The sequence below is a fragment of the Humulus lupulus genome, chromosome 2 (genome assembly GCF_963169125.1).
Source record: "Humulus lupulus chromosome 2, drHumLupu1.1, whole genome shotgun sequence".
In the NCBI taxonomy this organism is placed as follows: domain Eukaryota; kingdom Viridiplantae; phylum Streptophyta; class Magnoliopsida; order Rosales; family Cannabaceae; genus Humulus; species Humulus lupulus.
In genome coordinates, this window is record NC_084794.1 from 93,162,293 (window position 1) to 93,185,410 (window position 23,118).

Consider the following 23,118-nt stretch of genomic DNA (forward strand, 5'->3'; position numbering starts at 1 on the left):
TCTTGTCAGGTAGCTTTTCAGTGTTTCGCCCGGCTGTTGTCGGACGTTAGTCAAAGTGGATGCCTCTGGTCTGACTCCCATCATAGCTCGGAACTGCTTCTTGAAGTCTCTAGACAACTGATCCCATGAATTTATCGAGTGTCTCTTGTACTTTTCGAATCAACTCTTGGCAGGTCCGGCCAATGATGTTGGAAACAACATGCACCTGAGCTCGTAACCCACGTTACTAGCTCTCATAATAGTGTTGAATGTACTCAGGTGACTGCATGGGTCGGTTTTTCCTTCAAACGCTGGGACGTGAGGAATCTGGAACCCTTGAGGAAATTGAGTGTTAGAAATATGTGGAGCAAACGGCTCGAGCTCCTCGTCAGAGTCCTCATATCGACCATTCCCTCATTCATTCTTTAAAAGCCTAAAGGCTTTTTCGAGCTGATCGATCCTTTCTTGGACTGGGTCCTTAGGTGGTGTCTGGAATTGACAGTCATTGATCATGATTCCAGGCTCGCGTCTCCGTGAGGGATCTCTACGCCCATTCAGGTGATTCCTTAGGTTCGGATTTGTCTGATCTCCCTTCCCCCTGCTCTGATTCAGATGATTTCGCAGGTCAGGACGATTCTTGCGGCTTCCAGTATTTTTACGACCTCGGTCGTGTTTACTGACGGACCTAGTCTCTCCGGACTCATCACTGGTGAAACTCATTGATCGGTCATTTCGCGATGGGTTCTTCCCATGTCGCCTCGTCTCCGCAGTGCGAGACCGGGACGTCTGACTTTTCTCAGATTGTGCGCCTCTCCGCTCCTGGAAAGTCTCCCTGTGTCCTTGTCTATCCCCCGTATGCCCTTGATCCTGATCTCGAACAGGTTGAGCGTTTCTGCGGGGAGGTGAAGGATATCTTATGGGAGACGGAGGGAACCGTATTGGCGACGGTGGCTGCCGCCCTTGCCTCGGCCTAGAGGGTCCAGAATTTGCCCGAGATGGGTCAGTCGCGTTCGGTGCACTACCAGGAACCTGAGTCCGAGCCTCGGTAGGAGCTCGGTTATTCTCAGTTCCTGCAGGCACTTCCACAGGTGGATTAGGCGGGACCCGAGCTCGGGTACTCCTCTGGGGCCTAGGAGGAGCAGATGGCTCTGCTGGCGATGGAGGTTGAGTCGGCCTCCTTGTGGCAGCATCTTTTCGTGGACGTCCACGGGGCCTCCGGGGAGGAACATGCACGTCACTTGGAGGAGGGACTTGGTTTTCGCGCGGAGGCGGGGGCTGAGCCACCTGCGCCTCTGCGGCCATCCTAGTCAACTCCTCATTCCGTTTGTTGGCTTCTGCCAACAGCTGTTTCAATTGCTGGTTTTCTAGTTCTACAATAGGAACGTAACGCTCAGGATTGTAGTACATATCCTCATCCCTCGGTGGAGGCGGTGGTCCCCGGGAATCGGAGGACCCACTTCTCTCCTCAGCATCCGGGTTCTCCATTGGTTGTTTTCCAGGACGCCTTGGGTAGTTTTCATCAGGGGTGTTCTGATTGTTTGTAGCCATGAATCTCTCAGGGATGAATGCTTAAGGCTCTCAACGAAAGCACCAAACTGTTGACACCGTTTTTCGTCAAACAGTGAAAGAAGAGCACGTAAACAATGAATGACAATGGCTAAATGAAATAAAACAAATCAAACACGCTATTTTTACGTGGTTCAGCAGTTAAATCTGCCTAGTCCACGAGTCTCTATTATTAATCTTAAGATTATCTCTGAAAATTCTTTAGCATGAATTCTGCAGAGATTTCTCTCAAGGATCAGAATTTCAGTCCATTACAATGGTGCATGGCTTCTCTATTTATAGAGAAGGATGCAGAATACTATCCCACATATTTTGGGTAGTTACTCTTTTGTGAATAAAATAAATGGCTTTAAATGCCTATAATCAGATATAAAAGGAAACATCCCTAAAGACCAGGAAACGCATAACTGACCAAATAATATCCCACGATTCTTGGGGATTTACATTAATAAATGAGGATTACATCTCATATTTATAATACTTGTAGATATTCAAGGTGGTTATCGCGTATCTCTAAGGCTTTAGCATCCCAGGTCTCACGTCATTGTGCGAGCTAATGACATCTCCCGAGATCACGTGTCTTTCGAGATCGTACGTACATCGAGCTCGAGACCCCCCGGTCCGAAGTCATCCCCGAGGATGAGTGTGTTCTCGGAGCTACCTTTCGAGATCGAGATCGTTTCGAGCTCACCATATTCGAGGTCATATATCGTACTTTGCAGGCTCGATATACAATCCTGGAGCATACTCTAATCCTTACGAGACCATTTGTTGCAAATCCAACTTTCGAGGTCACATTTACCATGGCTCGAAATCTGGGTATAACATAATCATATAAACAAAGATCAATCTCCTCAATTTGTTGGATTCTAATATAAACAAATATAATAAGAAATGAAGAGATCAAAAACAAAAAAAAAGGACTGATCAGATTGAAAACATACTAACTACAAACAACATAATCAGATTTCAAAAAAATAAAACCCACTACAAACAAAGTAATAAAAACTAAATAAAAAAAACATCTAAAATTCTTGACCCAAAACCTAAATCCAATCCTAACACAGTTTTCCTTCAATAAAACAAAAAATCCATGAATAATTTCAAAACCCCATGTCAAAAATCCAACCAAACCCAACAGACTGAAAAGCTTCACAAAAGCAGTTATTCATTCTTTAATTAGTTAAAAAAAAACCAAAAATATATGAAATCAAATAGGTTGAAAACCTCATACCAGACAACCAGAAATAACATCACCGATCGAGATTTAGGACCAAGTGTACCCACAATTTCTAAAATCAGTGTAAGGCATCTCCTTGGCTCTCTCATCATCAAGACCCAAAATGGTAGTATCAACCTGCCAAGGAAACAAAGTTACCAACTTGCACTACCCAAATACACGACAAACAGCTAACTCATAGCTCGTGTAGCATAATACCAAATCAAAGCATTACCAATCTAAAAGTGAATTAGCAGAAAACTTACCTTCATAGCTTTGAGTTGCTCCCCTTTGGGTTTCTCAGCCATAGTGATATCCGCATCAGTCTCTCTGTGTGCCTGAATAAACGTCTCATAATCCATCCTATACAAATGGTCTCCAGTAAGAACCAAAAACTCTACGACATTATGTTCCTCAAAGAGCCACATGTACTGTCTCACCGCATCAGCCGTCCCCTACAGTAGTAAATTAAACAGTGAAATACACAGTCAAAAAGGTAAGAAGAAGCCACAGCCATGTCCAGTATAAACCAATCAACCAACCTGGAACCAGTTGGGATTCTCGGGGCTCTGCTGAGCCGCAAGAACTTCAACAAAGCCTTTGTTCTTGTAATCTCCCATATTATCATCATATAATATTAATAATTAAGTTATTTTGGAAAAAAAAATTGGATATATCTTAATAATAATATTCATAATATATAAATTGTATGTCTTAATAAATATATAAATATTATTATTAATAATTTCCATATATATATACTAGATACAAGCAACGTGCAATATGCACGTTTGCTTAGTTTTATTTATAGAATTTATTAATTATTTTTATTAAATTTATATTAATGTCATATAAATTTTGAAATAAATATCATATTTTAATTAAATAATTTATTTATTTTGTTCAAGTCTATGTTTGTTATAGTTTTTGAATTTGGGAGTGACAACAAGATATTATATATTATATATTTAATGTAATATTAAATATTATACGTGGATTTTAAATTTAAGTTTCTTGCTAGATTTAAAAAACAGAATTTGTTGTTAATTCACAGTAGATTATATTATATGTTTAATGTGATATTATTCTAATAAGTGAGTTTAAGTTTAATTAAATTTTATTTAAGTTATAAAACGTTTGATTTTATTATTTTTAAATAATTATCATTGTAAATATCTAAAAAATATCATATTTTAATTTGTTTAATTATTTATTATTTTTAAATAATTATCATTGTAAAATATCTTAAAAATATCATATTTTAATTTGTTTAATTATTTATTATTTTTAAATAATTATCATTGTAAAATATCTCACAAATATCATATTTTAATTTTTTTAATTATTTATTTTATTTTATTTATATTTAAGTGCTTACAAACTACCGTTAAATATAAGAATATTCTGTTAAAGTTAACATTAAAAAAATAAAAAATCGTTAAAACCAATAACTTTCGTTATCTACACACTTATTATATAGAAGAGATAACATAGTTTGGTGGATTAACATATTTTTATATAAAAAAATAATTACATTAAAAATTTAACTTTATTTTTATAATAATTTTACTTTCACGATTACACTCATTTCTATTCACATTTAACACTTTGAGTGCTACCAGGTTAGTATTAAAATATTAATTTTTTTATTATTGCATACATAATTGGAAGTTTCTTGGAATATGAAAATTTAGTTAATTAGTACATTTGAAAACATATTTTATCATTTAATTATTTATTCTATACTATGATATGATATATTTGTTATTTTTTTCCTGTAGAAATATATCTTACAGTTGAAACATATACTACATTCATTGACATAATGGGAAATGGTAAGATTTCATTAATAATAGTTTAAAAAAATTAGAAACCTAAAAATTTATGAACTTTATATTTGAATGTTTTTCCTTTTTGAAGATCATGACAAACCACCTACAAGAAGAATTTCATATAAAGATTTTTCGGAAGAAAAAAAGGAAGAAATTCGTAGAAAACAAAGAGAGAGATATGCTAAACAGAAAGCATTAAAAACCAATTCAATTCGTATAAATGATACGGAATCATCAAATAACGATGATTTGGACACATTTGATAATGATCGTACGACAGTATTGATTACTCAACATTCAAATATTGGTGTTCAATATACGAACAATATTGAACATGTTAGTCATCTTCAAAGAGTATCAAAGAGACAACGAAATTCTCATACTCATACTGACATCAATGAAGAGGGATCGTCTCATGAAAGTTAATCTATTTCAATCTTGATCGCACCGGGCTAATTCATTCAGAGCCAAATTCATCTATACATGTATTTATCCAACATGTTTTCCTGAAATTATTTTTCTCAATAGTCTAATTCAACCATCCTTCTATTCGTTTTTTCTTAACATTTCAAAGTTTTTTATGAATAGGACCCATATGTTGTTTAACAGGATGTAATCTATGAAACAAACATACCAAGACCTTGTAGGGGTAAGGCATTAATATAAAATTAGTTAGTTTTTCAAAATTAGTCATCAAAACAATATGGACAGTTTCATTTTATTTTCTAATTAGTAATTCTCATCAAAATAGGCCAATCGCAAACGCGTTCTACTGGATTTAGACAATTGCTAAAAGTAGTGCCATCTGAACCATATTCACTTCCATTAGTGCCTAGCTATCAACATTGTAAAGTAAAGCGATTCTGCCATGAAACAACTGGGTTTTGATGTGCTGATGGAAAAATTTCTCTGGCCACAAATAATGTACCAAATGAGCTTTATGCGCTGTTTACATCCAACAGTAGTGAATCTCAACATTTTCGAACATACATTCGAACTTATAACAATAAGTTTGCGTTTACATCGTTCGATGTTAATTTTGATAAAGAAATCTGTCGAAGAAATAGAGGAATATATACTTTCAGAACCCAAGGACAAATCTATCACTACATAAACAACTTGCTCCCTTCCAATAGTCATCCTTCTTATCTCCAATTATATTTCTACGACACAGAGCATGAATTACAAAATCGAATTTCTGATTCAGACAAAATGGAGCCATCAATTGTAACCCAGCTCATCAAAATTCTTCAGATCAATCCTTATTCTATTTTTTTTTCGTTCACTTGGAGATATCCCTGATTTGGAAAAACAAATCATTCATATAAAAACAGATGCTGGGCTTGATCAATGTGTATTCAATGCCCCTACATCCTCACAAGTTGCAGCGATATGGGTCGAAAATGATGATAGAGATCAACCAAGAGGACGTAACATTCTTGTGTATAACCATTCTGGTGGAAATCATAAAGTTCAGTATTACTTTGGGTGTTATGATCTATTGCAATATCCAATATTATTTCCTTTCCTTTCAAAGATTTAGAGGAAGCAGATCAAAGTACAACGAAACAAACCCATCAATAAATCCTCAAGAATCATCCACTGCAGAAGAACTACTTGCAACAGAAGAGCGAGGTTAGACTGTGGTATTAAAAATTTAGAAAAATACATTTAGTATATATACATCCAAGTTAGTAACATTTCCTTGACATTCATCTTTTGTAGGATTAAACCAACAAAGAAAGTGCCCAACAGTTTCATGTCGCGAATATTATTGTTACAAGTTGCAAATAAGAGAAAATGTCAGATCAATTTTGCTGCTTTCTGGTCGATTATTGCAACAGTTTGTAGTTGATATGTATGTGAAGATCGAGACCTCAAGACTAGATTATTTTAGAGGCAAACAACAACATGTTCGATCAGAGTTGTATCAAGGTATTGTTGATACAATTACACTTGGGGAAACAAATCCTTCTAATGTTGGGAAACAGATTATACTCCCATCTTCTTTTATTGGAGGTCCAAGAGACATGAGAAAAAGATATATGGAAGCAATGGCTTTAGTTCAACGTTACGGCAAACCTGACATTTTCTTAACGATGACATGCAATCCAAATTGGCCAGAAATTACAAATGAACTAGGTCCACACAATGAGAGTCAAAATAGACCTGATTTGGTTGCTCGAGTCTTTCATGCGAAATTGGAAGAATTAAAGGACCAGTTATTCAAAAGGAAAATATTCGGAAAAGTGTCAGCATATGTCTATGTTATTGAGCACCAAAAAAGGGGTCTTCCGCATGCCCACTTTTTAATTATCTTACAAAATGAGTGGAAACTCCATGCACCAGAATATTTTGATGAGATCATATCAGCAGAGATACCTGATAAAAATACAAACATCCACCTCCATAACGTAGTTGTGAAGCACATGATGCATGGACCATGTGGAGTATTAAATCCATCAAATGTTTGCATGAAAGGAAATCGTGGATGCAAAAGTAATTATCCAAAGAATTATGCATCTGCAACAACTGTTGGAAACGATTGCTTCCCAATATATAGGCGTTCAAACAATGGAATGACTGTGAAGGTCCGAGGACAATATCTAGACAATCGTTGGGTTGTTCCATACAACCCGTATCTCCTTGCAACATTTGAATCTCACATTAATGTAGAGATTTGTTCTACAATAAAAGCAGTGAAATATCTTTACAAGTGCATTTATAAAGGTCATGATCGTGTCGCTTTCAACTTGGTTTCTGAAATAAACAATCAACAAGTTGATGAAATCCAACAATTCCAGTCAGCCCGATGGATTGCTCCCCCAGAAGCAATGTGGAGAATATATGGATTTATTATCAATGAGATGTCCCTAGCAGTGTATAGTTTGCATTTACATCTGGAGGATCAACACTCGGTCACTTTCCAAGCAAACGACGATCTAATTAACATCCTCAATTTAGACCGTTCTAGAAAAACTATGCTAACACAATTCTTTGCATTAAATCGAGTAGATGAAAATGCAAAGAAATTACTGTACAAACAAATTCCAGAATATTATGTTTGGAACCATCAACACAAAGAATGGACTCCCCGAAAAACGAAAACAGTCATAGGTCGTATTGTTACAGCAAATCCATTTGAGGGTGAGCGTTATTTCATGCGGATATTGCTAAACCATGTAAGGGGACCGCTGTCCTTTGAAGATCTTAGAACAATCGAGGGCATTTTGGCCCCCACATTTTGTGAGGCAGCAACAATGCATGGTTTGTTACAAAGAGACAGTAGCTTAGAAGACTGTTTACATGAGGCATCTTTATATCAAATGCCATCCAGTTTGAGGTGACTGTTCGCAACAATATTGGTATATTGTAATCCAACCAATCCAAGAGACCTTTGGGAACGTTTTGAGGAAGATATGTCAATTGATTTCAAATCTTCAGAAGATTCCACATCGACTGCAAGATATCATGTATTAAGGTCAATCTCTTCTACAATTGAATTAATGGGGAAAAACATTAACTCTTACCATCTTCTTGATGAAGACATTTCTTTCGATGGAAATGAATTTCAATCTAGAGAAATCGATGATGAGTTGGGTGTTGAAATTCCAGAAGAAGATATTACATCTTCAAGATCACTTAATAGCGAGCAACAACAAGTGTATAATGTAGTGTTGGAAAAAGTTTTATCAAACCAAAATGCTGCATTCTTTGTAGATGGCCCAGGTGGGACAGGGAAAACATTCCTATACAGGGCACTTTTGGCAACAGTACGATCAAGAAACTTGGTAGCACTTGCAACTGCTTCATCAGGTGTGGCTGCATCTATACTTCCAAGAGGTCGAACAGCTCACTCACGCTTTAAGCTTCCACTTGATACTGACGAAAAAACCAAATGTTCTGTGAGCAAACAAAGTGCGCTTGCAAACCTTCTTCGTGCAGTAAAATTAATAATATGGGATGAGGCACCGATGACAAGAAAACAACACATAGAGGCATTAGACAAAATGCTACGAGACATCAATGATTCTGACGTAGCCTTCGGTGGAAAGGTTGTTGTTTTAGGGGGAGATTTTCGACAAGTATTGCCTGTGGTCCGTAAAGGAACTAGACAAGAGCAGGTTAATTCCAGTCTGGTTCATTCTTACTTGTGGCCTACATTGACTAAGTTTCGACTAACTGAAAATATGCGAGCAAGATTAGATCCAATGCTTTCAAATTATGTGTTATCAGTAGGTAATGGATTGCCACCCACCACAAAAGATGAAATCATCAAAATACCAAATGGGATGCTTGTTCCCTATGATGATGACAAGACTTCATTAGATCACTTAATACAAGATGTTTTCCACAACATTCAAGATTATTCAGGAAATATGTCAACTATGATGAACCGGGCCATACTAACACCAAAGAATAGTTTTGTGGATGAAATAAATGCATTGTTAATACAAAGATTTCCAGGTGAAGCCCAACGATATTACAGTGTAGATGAGACAATAGATAAAACTGAGCAATCAGTTTTGGAAGATTTCTTAAACACATTAACGCCTAATGGACTTCCGCCTCATGAATTATTACTAAAGAAAAATTGTCCCATCATGCTCCTAAGAAACATTAATCCTTCAGAGGGATTATGCAATGGAACCCGTTTGATTTGTCGGGCTTTCGATCGAAATATCATAGATGCTGAAATTGTCGTTGGACATCATATGGGAAAAAGAGTCTTCATTCCAAGAATACCATTCTTACCAAATGTGGATGATAATAGTGGTTTTCCGTTTAAGCGAACTCAATTTCCTATAAGATTAAGTTTTGCAATGACCATAAATAAGTCACAAGGCCAAACATTAGATTATGTTCAGATTTATTTACCACAACCAGTATTTTCTCATGGCCAATTGTACGTGGCTTTATCAAGGGCAAAGATAGCGTCTACAGTGAGGATTTTAATTCGACCAGTGACTACTGATAAACTTGACAAAAACTACACCAAAAATATTGTGTACACAGAATTATTATCAGCATCATGTTTAAATTAATGTTTACGTAAGTAATATTCACAGATTTTATTAATCTATTTTCAATCAATTATTTGATAAATTAATAATTCAAATACATTATATTTATGTGTGTAATATTCTTTTATCTTTACAGGAAAAAATGCCAACAATATGTACATCGATCAACGAGATCACACCAAATACAAAACCTTGGAAAATCAAGATGATTGTGGCAGACAAATCTCCAAAGCGAACAAGTCGTTCCTCAGCAGTCAAATACCAAAATCTAATATTAATTGACCAACAGGTATCATATTTGTTATAATATATATTAGTTTGAAAATTACTAATACTCTCCTAAATGAATGTAGCATACCTCTATTTATCATTTGCAACTCATATAATACAATATTAACAATTATTTCTTAAAATTTTGGTTAAGGGGAATCGAGTCCAATCAGTAATTTATGGAACAGATATTGACTCTAGGGAGGACACTTTAAAATTGTTTCACTCTTATTATATCAGTGACGCACTTGTCAAAAATGCCAACCCAAGGTACAAGATTGGATCATATGAATATGATTGGACCCTCAACTCAAGAACACTAATAGAAGATGTAGAAGAACAAGACAATTAAATAGAGGCGCCAAAATATAACATCGTTCCATTTACAGACTTGCACTCTTACAAAGACTCAACTGAACGAATAGGTATTTCAAATTTAATTCTTATACAAATTGATTATCATCAAAATAACCATTTTCTTATTTCAATATGTAGATTTCTTAGTTGTTGCAATCTAGATTGAATCAACAAAAGAGATACCCACAAAATTTCAACAACAAACAATCCAAGAGATATATCTTATCAATGAAAGGTAATAAAAAACATACTTTCAATTACATTTAGTATTGATATTACTTTACAAAATGTACACTAACATTTTTTATTCAATCTAATTTGTCAGCTTCAACCCAATAAAATTGACTATGTGGGGTCGGTTTGTCCAAGACGAATGCAAAACAATAACAAAAATTATTGAAGAATACCCAATAATATTGGGAACACAAATAGTTGTTCGAACATATAGAGGTACTTACAAATACATAACTTATATATTCTTATATCTTTGATATACTTTCATTAATATAAATCTCAAATTGAACACAGGATTGTCCTTATCATCACGTTCATCAATTACCTTTACAATCAATCCTCAAATTCCAGAGGCAACTGCATTGAAGCAATGGTAATACCCCCATATTAAAATACACATATTGCTCAAATTACTTTAAATTTAGTTATATTATTTTCATACTGTTGACGCCGTTTTTCGTCAACAGTGAAAGAAGAGAACGTAAACAGTAATCAGTAATGGCCAATAAAAATATGATAATACAAATGAGATTTTTTACGTGGTTCAGCAGTTAAATCTGCCTAGTCCACGAGTCTTTGTTATTAAACTTAAGATGATCTCTGAAAATTCTTCAAGGAAGAATTTTCCAGAGTTTTCTCCCAAGATCACAAAAATTCGGTCCTTTACAATGGTGCATGACCTCTCTATTTATAGAGAGGATTTTAGAATACTATCCCACATATTTCGGGAAGTTATTCTGTATATGCAAATAAATTAAATGGCATTAAATGCCTGCAATCCGATATACAAGGAAACGTCCCCTGGAGATCAGGGGGCGTATAACTGAACATATAATATCCCTTGATTGTAGGGGATTTACAGAAATAAATGTAGTGTAACGACCAAAATTCGCTAATAAGGCTTAAGAGCCTTGATTAGTGTGCCAGGAGGGCATTAATGGAATAATTGTGATTTAATGAATAATTATGTGCTTAGTACCGTTTATATGACAACTGATTGTATTATGTGGTAGTATGATATGTGATACATGTGAGAACCACATTATTATGTGGACAGGTTCGTTGAGCGCGACTCAAGACGATTCTAGGGTCAGATAGCGGGAAAAGTCACAATGGGGTTTAAGTTATGACTTTGGAGAAGTCGGGGATGTTATTAGATAGCGGATAGTGAATTGGGTTACCGGGACATGGAAATAAATATATGGAGATATATTTGAGGTTAGAATGTCTAGGCAGGAATAATGGGGGATTTTACCATTTTGGCCTCGGGGACGGTTCCGGCAACCCAAGCCTCCGGATTAACTTAACAGATAAGTTAGACTTGAGGAAGATTTTAGAAAACATAAACCGACTAACACTTAGGCTCTCTCTCTCTCTACTCACGTTCAAGGAAACACATAGAAAAACACAAAGGAAACCAAGGGAACTAGCTGGGATTTCTGTGATTTGAGATGAGGAATTGAAGGTCTAGCTCAAGGATTTATCAAGCATTAGAACAGGGATTAAGGTAAGTATTTAACTCTGTTTTCTGTGGTTGAATTATGAGATTTTGCTGGGTTTTAGTTTAGTGCTGAAACAAGTTTAGTTGTGATGTTTAAGGCAGAATTAAAGAGGGGAATTTGGGGACTTGACTTGGCTACAGCTTGGTGAAGTGGTTCCACAGCAGAGGTGAGTTTTAACTTCTGGTTTGGAGGTTTTAGATTGAATTTGGTGGCTGGTTTGTGTGTGTTTAAGCATTTGGGTTGCAGAAATTGGAAGGAAGGGATTGGAGTAGGTTAGGCTATGTTTTCTTGGGAGTTGTGCTGTTTAGATCATGTTAAAAAGGTTGGGAATTGCTTGGTTAAAAGTTGGAGAGTTTTGGGATGGATTAAGGTAAGGTTTTGAGCTCTGGAATGGTGAAAAAACTGGGTTCGAAGGGGAGGGTCGTGGCTCTGTTCTAGAGCGCCGCGGCCCTAGCATGCAAAGAAGGCAAGGAGGTTCGGCCAAGGGGGCGCACCGCGGCGCCCAAGGCAAGGGCCGCGGCGCGTGTGTGGTTCATTGAGGGAATGGGTTCTGTTTTGGGGAAGGGCCGTGGCTAGGCTTTGGGGGCCGCAGCCCTTGGTTGCACACTTGGGATTTTGAGGGTTTTAAGCATGGGAGAGTGGTCTTGGGTGCTCGGGTTTGGTTTCACCACCGTGCTTGGTGGAATTAGGAGTCCCGAGAGTTAGTTTTGTAATTGGGAACCTATATTTGATTATTTATGAAACTCTATGCTTTGGTTGTGGCTAGGTGATTAAAGCTTAGGCTCAGGAACGAATCGTGCTTGAGGGGTGTTGCTCGTAATTCGATAACCATACAGACTAAAGGTAAGAAAACTGCACCCGGTTGAATATATGTGACGGGACTAAGAGCTCCCTTTTGTAGATGCTTGAAAAGATGGTATCATGCCATGCAAGCCATTTAATGAACCAACAGCCTAAGGGTGCCAAGGGTCTCACTAGCGCACAGGGCGCGGCTCGGACACTGGTATCCGAGGACAGCTTATTATGCACTGAGCTTGGTTTAAGCGGGCCAGAGTCAGTGGGTTAAACAGAGGGTGCGGCCTAAGTCGTCGACCCTGAGTATTATGAGATATGAATGATATATGAGATAGAATGTGTCTTGGATTGAATTGCATATGTTGTTTATCTGTCGTAGAATATCTGATGAGTATACATGCTTACTGAGCTACTTGTCTGTTGTTATGATTTGAGTTATATGTAATGTTTTCTTGCTGGGCCTTGGCTCACGGGTGCTACATGGTGCAGGTAAAGGCAAGGGCAAGCTTGATCAGCCTTGACTGGAGAGCTCAGCGAGCAGAATGTACATAGCCAGGTGCTCGACCGCCACGGTTGAGATCTAAGCAAGGACATGAAACCTGATGACCACCTGTTTTGGCCTTAGTATGGCTAGTGGTTCTTCATATATTTTTGGGAGTCTGTAAACTTTCTTTTTACTTCGTTTTTGTATGGGATCCCATGTTACTACAGTTTATATATGCTAAATGAGTCTTTTGAGACCAAACCCTTTTTAGCCCTAGCTCTTACATGTTTAGCGACACGATTTCAAATCAATGACTTGGTTAGCAATTCTTGCACCTTTATAAATACACAGTGTAGCGATCTTGGCTATCCAGGGCGTTACATGTAGACTGCGTCTCTTATAGATGACTTACTAGGATATTCAAAGTTATTATCCTATATTACCAAGGCCCTATTCTCCCAGGTTTCTTATTGACTTTCGAGCTATAGCATCTCCCCGAGGCCACATGACTTCGAGCTCATACGCGCGTCAGACTCGGAGCCTGATTCGAGGCCATCCCGAGAACAGATGCACTTCGGAGTCTATCTTTTGAGCTTGTGAGGATTTCGAGGCTATCATCTTCGAAGTTGTCTCTACTTCATAGGCTCGATGTTTAGATTCGGACATATTCCAGACTTTACGAGTTCATTCATTATGAATCCAGCTTTCGAAGTCACAATTCTCATGGCTTGAAATCTGGGTGTAACATATTGCCCCCTCAAAAGTATTTGTTCGAATCCTATGAGAAGGAAACTTTTGAACTACTTTCTTCGGGAACCGCACCGTCACATACTTGAAAATGGACACACGTCAGTTGGGTATTGCCCATTCAGGGTACTCGAGTACCTTGGAAATCTGCCCACGATCGTTCGTCTGCCACCTTTCTGGTACCATCATATCACTAATCCCTATCCGTTGGATTTTGCAAGGGTTTTGTTCAATGGCTCAGATTAATCCCCTTTTACCATCTATATATAAGACCCCACTCATCGTCTTCCTTTTATTTTTCGCTCATCAGAGGAAAGAACAAAAGCAAAACCAGAAACTCTCCCTGAGAACTTCTTGCTTGTGCATGTTTTCTCAGCCGAAGAAACAGAGGACCGTCAGTTTGTTCGAGACCGTGAGCACATACCTGCAACCTCTCCTTCAATCAACAATTTTTCTACAATCGCCATCATTATGTAAGTATTCGATTGTTTTTTTCTTTGTCTATATTGTTCTTGTTGTTTCTGGGGATGCAGTTTTTGTGAATGCACTAGTTTACTTTCTTAGTTTGTCACGCTAGGAGATTTTCGACCAATAGGCCTTTACGTTTAAGTCTCCATGCTAGGTTTAAATCACTGGTTCTAAATCCAGTTTTTGGTGTAAAACAAGGTATCTTTTTTCTGGGTTTCAAAATTTGAAAGACATATCTTGCACACCAAGATATCGGGTACTAAATCTTGGTTTTAAAGAACGCACGAAACCCAAGATTACCTTTTCTGAATAACCGCCACCTTTTTTCCCTGATATTTCGGGATTTTCAAAAAATTATATCCACTCTCCTCCTTTTCCTCGTAGAATACACGTTCCGACTCTTTAATAAGGGTCTTAGTATCGAGCTCGTTTCGTTCTTAAGCTCCGAGTTTGTCTTGTCAAGCTCGCAACTCTTGAACTCTTGCATGCATGGCCCTCACCATTTTTTCTTTCTCGCTAGATGTCACAGAATCTGGAAAGACGGTGGGGGTCATTGCTGGCAATCCCTTACTCACCCAAAACCCCGAGCCCAGAGTCGCTGTTTGCTCGGAATCAACGTCGAATTCGCGAGTACGATCTCGCGTGTGAACAAGAGGAGATTCAAGCTCATTATCGCCGCCAAATTGACGAGGTTATAGAGAGAAAGAGGAGAACCCTTCGGGAGGCTCTTTATCCACAACCTGATTCTGGTCCTAGGCCGATTCCCCTCGACCCTAAATTAAAAGTGACTGTTGCGTATAGCCTGGGAGAGCTCCAATTCTCGCTCATGGGGGAGCCATCTACCTCACAACCGAGGAGGGAGTTCTTCGAAGCCGAGCACTACTGGAGCTCCATTACCTCACTAGGCCAGATAATTGATATCCTAGCTTTCCATGGCCTTAGGCTGTCAAGCACCCTAAGGTGTCGAGCTCCCACCCCCAGTGAGCAAAGTTGCCGCGCCCCGGGAGATGGAAATCCCAAGCTGAGGTATGCGGCCTGGACCCAAGAGCATATGAAAGCAGGAGCGTTACTGCCTTTGAAGTCATTTTTCAAGGACTTCACGGATTTTGTTGGGCTGGCTCCATTCCAGCTCAACACCAATTCTTGCAGGGTTCTGTCTGCCCTGAGGTCGCTATACCACGAGCTGAAGTGGGAAGGACCTTCACAACAGGAGATTCTATACCTCTTCTGTCTGAAAAGCAACCCCTCCCGAGCTCGGGGAGGAGATGGCTTTTACTACCTTTCGAGCTACCCCAAAGAAAAAAAGGTGTTTGAGGATCTTCCTAATCATCCACCTGATTTTAAGAAAGCCTTCTTCTAGACAGATGGCTTGTCCCCATCTCGATGCTACTCATTCAGACGGATTCGTAAGTATTCCAACCTTCTTTATCTCTGTGCTCGGGATTTTATTTGTAAATCCGTACTTAGTTGAAATGTGTCTTATTTTTCAGCCAATTTTCACCGTCCTACTCCCGATGAGGCAATGAAGGAGCATAGAGAGACTCTGCTCCAACTCCCTTACGGTAGGAGGCTCTCTCGTACCTTTTACATGAAAGTAAGCTCCGAGCCTGCGGGCTTTTGGGAGATGGCCAGTCCACCTCAAACTAGTCCAATAAAAAGTATGATCATTGGGAGCAGGTGCCTTTGCCCACATGCATCCTCCCTCCAAGGAGAGAGGTGAGGCCTCCACCCCCAGCTCGCCGAAGAAGCCCGCCATCGGGGAACGAGGCTAACGATGAATCCTCGAGTTCAGACTCGGATGATCAAGGTAAAGTCATCCTTAGCTCGAGAATGTGGTCCCCCACCTTATTAAAGCACCGACCCGATAGGTTAGTTTTGTGCCCAGATGATAGGGACCACTTCTATATATGGACTTGGGTAGACGACTGAGTTCATAGGTTTGATAGCTGGCTCGGGAAGTATGACACCATGTATAGTCTGAACGAGGTATGGGACGGGATAGCCGTCCAATATGGGACCAATGACTATAGGGACCTTTCGAGGTTGACATCCACTTATAGGGAAGGTACTCCCGCCGCCTCTTCTGAAGATGGGGGAATTTCATGGTCCCCGAGCTCGAGCTCGGGGGAGAGTTCCAGTTAGGTTTCTTCTATCATTGCTTTGTATATCTATGCGATACTGAATCACTTTATATACTATTCCCTCTTTTTGTTATGATTCACATTGTGTCGTGACTATGCAGACAAGATGGATTTCGACCTTGACAACATCATCGAAAGTGGTGGTGCCAAGAGGAGCAAGCGTCCCAGGGCGGGGTGGCGAAAGGTGGATCGGCCCACCAAAGTCCCCAGGAGGTCCGAGAAAACTCCTCCCCCGGCTCAGCCTGCTATGAGCTCCGCCGTGGCACCGACTTCGCAGGTTGATGCTCCCACTGTGGCGCTGACTTCGTAGGTTGGTGCCTCCACTATGGCTGAGCCCCAACTTCCTATAGCGGTCCAGCCATCACTTGGTCCTCCTCCCAAAAAGCCCTCTGCTTCGCGAGCCCACAAGCTGTCAGTTTCTACTCACGTCAAGGAGTACGTAATTGACAACGCGGCTGGAACCCATGGGTCCATGCTGTGTTCAGATGTCATGTCCCGGATCAGCCAGAGCTTCAGCAGTCTCGAAGCTCCTCAATGGAAAATTTTGAACAATGCCCGAGACTGGACTGCCCTCTATGAGAAGAGCATCGAGCTCGCTGCCGCAGTGAGTTTTCTTCTACTTTTTAGTTATGTTTATATAATCTTGGTGTTAATGACGATTTTTTCTTTTCAGTCTCTTGCCTTCACTGCCTAACTCAACTATAGGTTGAATAACGAGATCCATTCGAGCAAGTCTTATGCTCAGGAGGCAAAGGATCTTCAACTCAAAGCGAGTGACGACCTGAGGGCGGCGAATGAAAAGCTTGAGGCAGGAGCTGAGGAGCTTAAGGCCAAAGAGTCCGAGCTTGACAAGCTGAACACTAGGCTTGCGGAGCTCGAGAAAGAGAATGCCAGGCTCGCGGAGCTTGAGAAGGAGAACGCTCAGCTCCAAGAGGCTAATAAAAAGCTCAAAGAAGATCAGGCCGCTACCTTTGACATAATTGAGGGTGAGAAGGCTCGTCTCCTTGCTGAGTATAAGGAGAAGAAGGACCAGGCGGTTGATTCGGCCATGTACAGAATGTGGGCCAACAACGAAGACCTGGATACCAGCTTCTTAGGTCCTCTTGAGGCGAAGCTTCTGGATAAGTGGAATGCTCGGCTCGAGGCGGAAGAGGCTGCTCGGGAGGCCGCCTCCAAAGGTGCTCAGGAGGATAGTCATGCTATTCGTCCTATGGGGTCCAGTGGTGCTGATGCTGAGAAGGCCAAGGAGACTCCTCCTTCTTGAATCTGATCTCGGGGAAATCTTTTCTTGGGGCTGCGTCCCCTTATTTTTGTAATTACTCTAATTTATGTCCGTAGGGCTGATACAATTTCTTTTTTATATTAATACATATGCTTTGCATTTCTTGGTTCGAAATATTTTGCATATTTTATATTAATGAATCATTTATGTTTATTTCTTCATACAAACATAGTTTGGATTTAGGCTCGAGACTCGACGCATTCATGCATCGTTTGTTCGAATTATCCGCTTCCGATCTCGTTATTTATCAAGGTCGGATATTACTTTTATCATGAACCCGAAAGTACTTGTATGATATGTAATATGAATGGTTTAGTTATATCTTATTGCTTAGTTACTTTTTCTTGTCCTCGGTTATTTCTCCGAGGTTATGAGTTCGAAACTATTTTCCTTTAAGATATTCCAGCCTCGATCTCGACTTATCTCCAAGTAGGTTTAGGTTCCCACTTATCGTCGATTAGTTTTAGCTGGTTTGCTCCAAACCTGTTAAGTTCGCACATTTGGTTATATCCAAACGTTTTTCTTTTGATAATTTGGTTATGTCCAAACTATCTAAGCTCGCGCATCTGGTTATATCCAAACACTTGTATGTTTTTGATAATTCGGTCATGTCCAAACTATCTAAGCTCGCGCATCTGGTTATATCCAAACACTTGTATGTTTTTGATAATTCGGTTATGTCCAAACTATCTAAGCTCGCGCATCTGGTTATATCCAAACACTTGTATGTTTTTGATAATTCGGTTATGTCCAAACTATCTAAGCTCGCGCATCTGGTTATATCCAAACACTTGTATGTTTTTGATAATTCGGTTGTCCAAACTATCTACGCTCGCGCATCTGGTTATATCCAAACACTTGTATGTTTTTGATAATTCGGTTATGTCCAAACTATCTAAGCTCGCGCATCTGGTTATATCCAAACACTTGTATGTTTTTGATAATTCGGTTATGTCCAAACTATCTAAGCTCGCGCATCTGGTTATATCCAAACACTTGTATGTTTTTGATAATTCAGTTATGTCCAAACTATCTAAGCTCGCGCATCTGGTTATATCCAAACACTTGTATGTTTTTGATAATTCGGCTATGTCCAAACTATCTAAGCTCGCGCATCTGGTTATATCCAAACACTTGTATGTATTTCGTGCATGTTATTTTATTTTTTAAGCTGATGGTATATATACCCATGATGCCCCCTTAATATCCTATGAATGTGACCATAGGTTATTAAATTAAGAGAGATTGCAAAAATAAAAAGAGATAACATATTGAACGAAATAGATCTTTATTTGATGGAATTCTAAAGCAGACAAATTAATACAGATAGAAAATCATGGTTACAGGCAACACTTTTCCTATACTATTGGTAGTAAGGTCTTAGGTGTTCGCCATTCCATGCTCGCGGTACCAGGCTCCCATCCAATCTTGCTAGCTTGTAAACACCGGGCCGGATGACTGACTCTATCTGGTATGGTTCTTCCCAATTCGGCCCGAGCACACCAGCTGCCGGATCTCATGTTGCCAAAAATACGCGTCTCAACACCAGATCTCCCATACCGAACTTTCGATCTCGAACCCTCTTGTTGAAATACCTGGTAGCTCGTTGCTGGTAGGCAGCATTTCTCAGCTGAGCCTCGTCTGTAACGCCCCAACTCCTGGGACCGTTACGGTGTGCCTTGTAAATAGTGCTAAACTCGCTAACCGAGTCATTTGGCCAAAATCGTGAACTAAGTATGATTAGCGGTTTAGGGATTAAACATCTTGGTTAGGGTGTAACGTTTCACTAGAACGTTTAATATATACATTGGGATCCCGAAAATATATTTTCAAAGTTTATTACAGAAAATATTTACAACAGGTCGTTCTAAGCGGCAAAACAGGGTTCAACCCTAGTTCCACTTTAAACCTCGGTCGTGGCGGACGAGCAGCTGCATATGTACACATCATCACCTAAGCTCTTCAACTCAAGGATGGTCCAGCTTCCTCTTGCCTTTACCTGCACCACATAGCACCCGTGAGCTGAAGCCCAGCAAGAAAACATAACACTATACATAAACATTATCAAATGATTATCATTATAATCACACTGAGCATAAAACTTTCAAACCAATGAGTGAGCATCACATGATTCAAGAGGGAGAGTGGCTGTTAGGTAAGCCACTAGCCTCCAAGCACTTATTTCATTCATCGACCCTCGAGGTCGGTCTGGTATTAATGCTCTTTGAGTCATTCAATGTCGATGGTCGATTAGATCTAATCTCCGTTGGCTTGCGTGAACCATGCTAAGACCGCTCTGACTAATAAGTCAGCGCTATGTGACCAGTGCCCAGTATCACTGCCGAACTTGACTAATAAGTCACAGCTTCACAGTTGATACTAACACCTTTGCCAATTTCTGACTGACGAGTCAGTGCAACGTGACCAGTGCCCAGTACCACTGCCAAACCTGACTAATGAGTCACGGCTTCACAGTTGATACTAGCACCTTTGCCAAATCTGACTAATTAGTCAATACCATGCACAAGTAAGCAATGCTATCAATATGTATCATATGCCAGTTATCCAAGAATAGGGCATTCAGCATGCTTACTAAACAGTCGCTAGCATAATCATGATCATGCACAAACTCAGAGACTAAAGCTTTGGCCAATCTCATATTCATCATTCATGGCATGCCCTAATCACATGTTTCTCGTGCATCACATACATCACACCTAATCATCCATCATGCCTCAGTAATAATCATATGAAAATGGGCAAGATCGCCAAGCATTCATTATGCTATCAATTTTTACATTTAAACATCCAACATGCATCAATCATAGCCATGCATGTCACACACGGGGTGCAGTTTTCTTACCTCAGATTCGAGCTAGTACCAATATAAGAACGATCCTTGAGAACGATCAACCTTTAAGCCTTTAGCGGTCACCTAATCATAACCAAATATGGAACACCATTAATAACATGATAATCAAAGTTTCCACACCAATATCTAGCCCCCAAGAGGTCAATCCAAACTAATCCAAGTAGTAGGGACACTCCCGAGACCCATAGCTAAGTTCCCGGGGTCAAAACGAGCAAACGGGGTGAAAACAGGGCAAGGGCTGCAACCCTAGCACCTTGGGCTGCGGCCCCCAGGGTTCTCTGAGGCAAGGGCCGCGGCGCCCTCCATCAAGGGCTGCGGTGCCCAGCAAGGCCAATTTCCTGACACCTGCTTCATCAAACTAGGGCCGCAGCGCTCAAGAACAGGGCCGCGGCCCCCAACCCTGGGCCATTCCCAAACGCGTTTTAAGCACTCCAAATACTCCAAAAACATACCCAAACATTCCCCAATCATCAAATCAAAGTTCCCAAGCTTCCCAATACTCCAAAACCCTCAAAACCCAAGGTTCAAACCAACCAAAAACTCAACAATTCACAAAGTCCAATTCTAAGCTTAAAAACTTTAAAAACTCAAAACTTCAAACTTAGATTACCTCTGATTGAATTGTTTTCTATTGAATCCTTCGGTCAAGAAGCTCATAATCTCTCCTAGGATCGCTATGCCTCGATCCTCGCTTGATTCCGACTCCTAGAACTCAAGATTCCTTCAAAAAGGCCTAAACGGTAAAACAGACTTTGAAAAGGGAGAACGGGAGGTTCTCTATCGTACGTTCTTATCTGACAAGCTACTTCAAGCTTAAGTAACCTCAAATAAACCTAGTGCTCGGGGTCCCGAAAACACCCCCAAGGATACTATAGTCAAAACTTCCAGAATTCCATCCTGATCTCAAATACTCCCACTCTATCACCAAATAAACATTTCTATTACCCCGAAATTGACCCCGTTATGACAAAACCGCTAACTCATTATATATGACCGTCTCATGTCGAATAGCTCAAATATATCTCCATAATAACTAAATCTCATTCACAAATTACAATATGCACCCAATTTATAAATATGCCCTCAGCAGGCCAAATTACCAAAATGCCCTTATCATTATAAATACACCCATATGCATGCATCTATCATCATATAATATTATAATTCACATTAACACGCATATGATCATTAAATATCATCCTAAATCAATTATGGCCCTACCGGCCTCCTAATCAAGGTCCTAAACCTTATTAGGAAATTTGGGGCATTACATCTTCTCCCTTTTCTTCAATCAAGTCTAAGGTTTCTTCGAGCTGAGTATGGTTTGAGTTTTGGTCGTAAATGTGAGTTCGGATTGTTGGAATTTTGACCTCGATAGGAAACATCGCTTCGCATCCGTACGCTAGAGAGAACGGGGTATGCCCCGTTGATGTTCGAGCTGTGGTCCTATATCCCCATAGGACTTGGGGCAATTCTTCGGGCCATCGTCCCTTTGCTTCCTCCAACTTTTTCTTTAGTGAACTCTTGAGAGTTTTGTTCGCAGCCTCGACCTGGCCATTCGCCTGTGGATGAGCTACTGATGAAAAACTCTTTATTATTCCGTTCTTTTCACAAAAGTTGGTAAACAAGTCACAATCGAACTGGGTTCCATTGTCGGATACAATCTTCCTCGGCATCCCATATCGGCATACGATGTTTTTTACCACGAAGTCAAGGATCTTTTTAGAAGTTATTGTTTCCAATGGCTCAGCCTCCGTCCACTTCGTGAAGTAATCCACAGCGACTACGGCATATTTTACACCGCCCTTGCCAGTTGGGAGAGAGCCTATGAGGTCGATTCCCCATACAGCGAATGGCCATGGGGAAGTCAACATGGTCAGCTCGGATGGTGGAGCTCGGGGAATCGTGGCGAATCTCTGGCATTTGTCGCATTTCTTCACGTACTCGAAAGAATCTGTTTTAATGGCAGGCCAGAAATATCCTTGGCGTATGATTTTCTTGGATAGGCTGTGCCCCCCGGTGTGGTCTCCGCAGAATCCTTCTGGTGGAGTTACGCACCGAAGTAATGGCATGGAATATCCCCTTCTATACAGCTTTCCATCCAAAATGGTGTAACGGGGAAGTTGATACATTAATTTTCGAGCCTGACTCCGATCTTTTGGAAGGACTCCGTTCTCGAGATATTCAACTATTGGGGTCATCCAGGTAGGCTCTGATTCAATCAAACACACATGTTCCTCCTCTGGCTCGTTAATGCTAGGTGTCGAGAGGTGTTCTATCGGAACAACGTTCAGCTCATCATTCTCAGCGGAGGTGGCAAGCCAAGCCAAGGCATCAACATTTGAG

General features: G+C 39.9%; 2 protein-coding genes across 2 annotated transcripts; one reads left to right on the forward strand and one right to left on the reverse strand.

Annotated features, from left to right (window-relative positions):
* Nucleotides 1–2,594: 2,594 nt before the first annotated feature.
* LOC133816183 (glucose-1-phosphate adenylyltransferase small subunit, chloroplastic-like) lies at nucleotides 2,595–3,384 on the reverse strand. The gene is made up of 3 exons (XM_062248816.1): nucleotides 3,307–3,384; nucleotides 3,031–3,219; nucleotides 2,595–2,902 (listed from the first exon to the last, which is right to left on the reverse strand). The coding sequence occupies exons 1-3, from the start codon at nucleotides 3,382–3,384 to the stop codon at nucleotides 2,813–2,815; spliced, it is 357 nt and encodes a 118-aa protein (XP_062104800.1). The 3' UTR covers nucleotides 2,595–2,812.
* A 1,205-nt stretch (nucleotides 3,385–4,589) lies between these two features.
* LOC133814524 (uncharacterized) lies at nucleotides 4,590–7,943 on the forward strand. The gene is made up of 5 exons (XM_062247471.1): nucleotides 4,590–4,599; nucleotides 4,685–5,017; nucleotides 5,931–6,072; nucleotides 6,134–6,231; nucleotides 6,322–7,943. Exons 1-5 carry the CDS (start codon nucleotides 4,590–4,592, stop codon nucleotides 7,941–7,943), a joined length of 2,205 nt encoding a protein of 734 aa, XP_062103455.1.
* The last annotated feature ends 15,175 nt before the right edge of the window (nucleotides 7,944–23,118 follow it).

Excerpts from the sequence above, each read along its gene's own strand:
- LOC133814524 (XM_062247471.1), top strand. Across the intron at positions 5,018-5,930 it reads AGAGGGATCGTCTCATGAAA|ATGCTGGGCTTGATCAATGT; the intron begins GTTAATCTATTT and ends ATATAAAAACAG. Across the intron at positions 6,073-6,133 it reads GGTGGAAATCATAAAGTTCA|ATTTAGAGGAAGCAGATCAA; the intron begins GTATTACTTTGG and ends TTCCTTTCAAAG.
- LOC133816183 (XM_062248816.1), bottom strand. The coding sequence starts at position 3,384 with ATGGGAGATTACAAGAACAAAGGCTTTGTTGAAGTTCTTGCGGCTCAG. Across the intron at positions 3,220-3,306 it reads AGAATCCCAACTGGTTCCAG|GGGACGGCTGATGCGGTGAG; the intron begins GTTGGTTGATTG and ends TTACTACTGTAG. Across the intron at positions 2,903-3,030 it reads AGCAACTCAAAGCTATGAAG|GTTGATACTACCATTTTGGG; the intron begins GTAAGTTTTCTG and ends TTTCCTTGGCAG.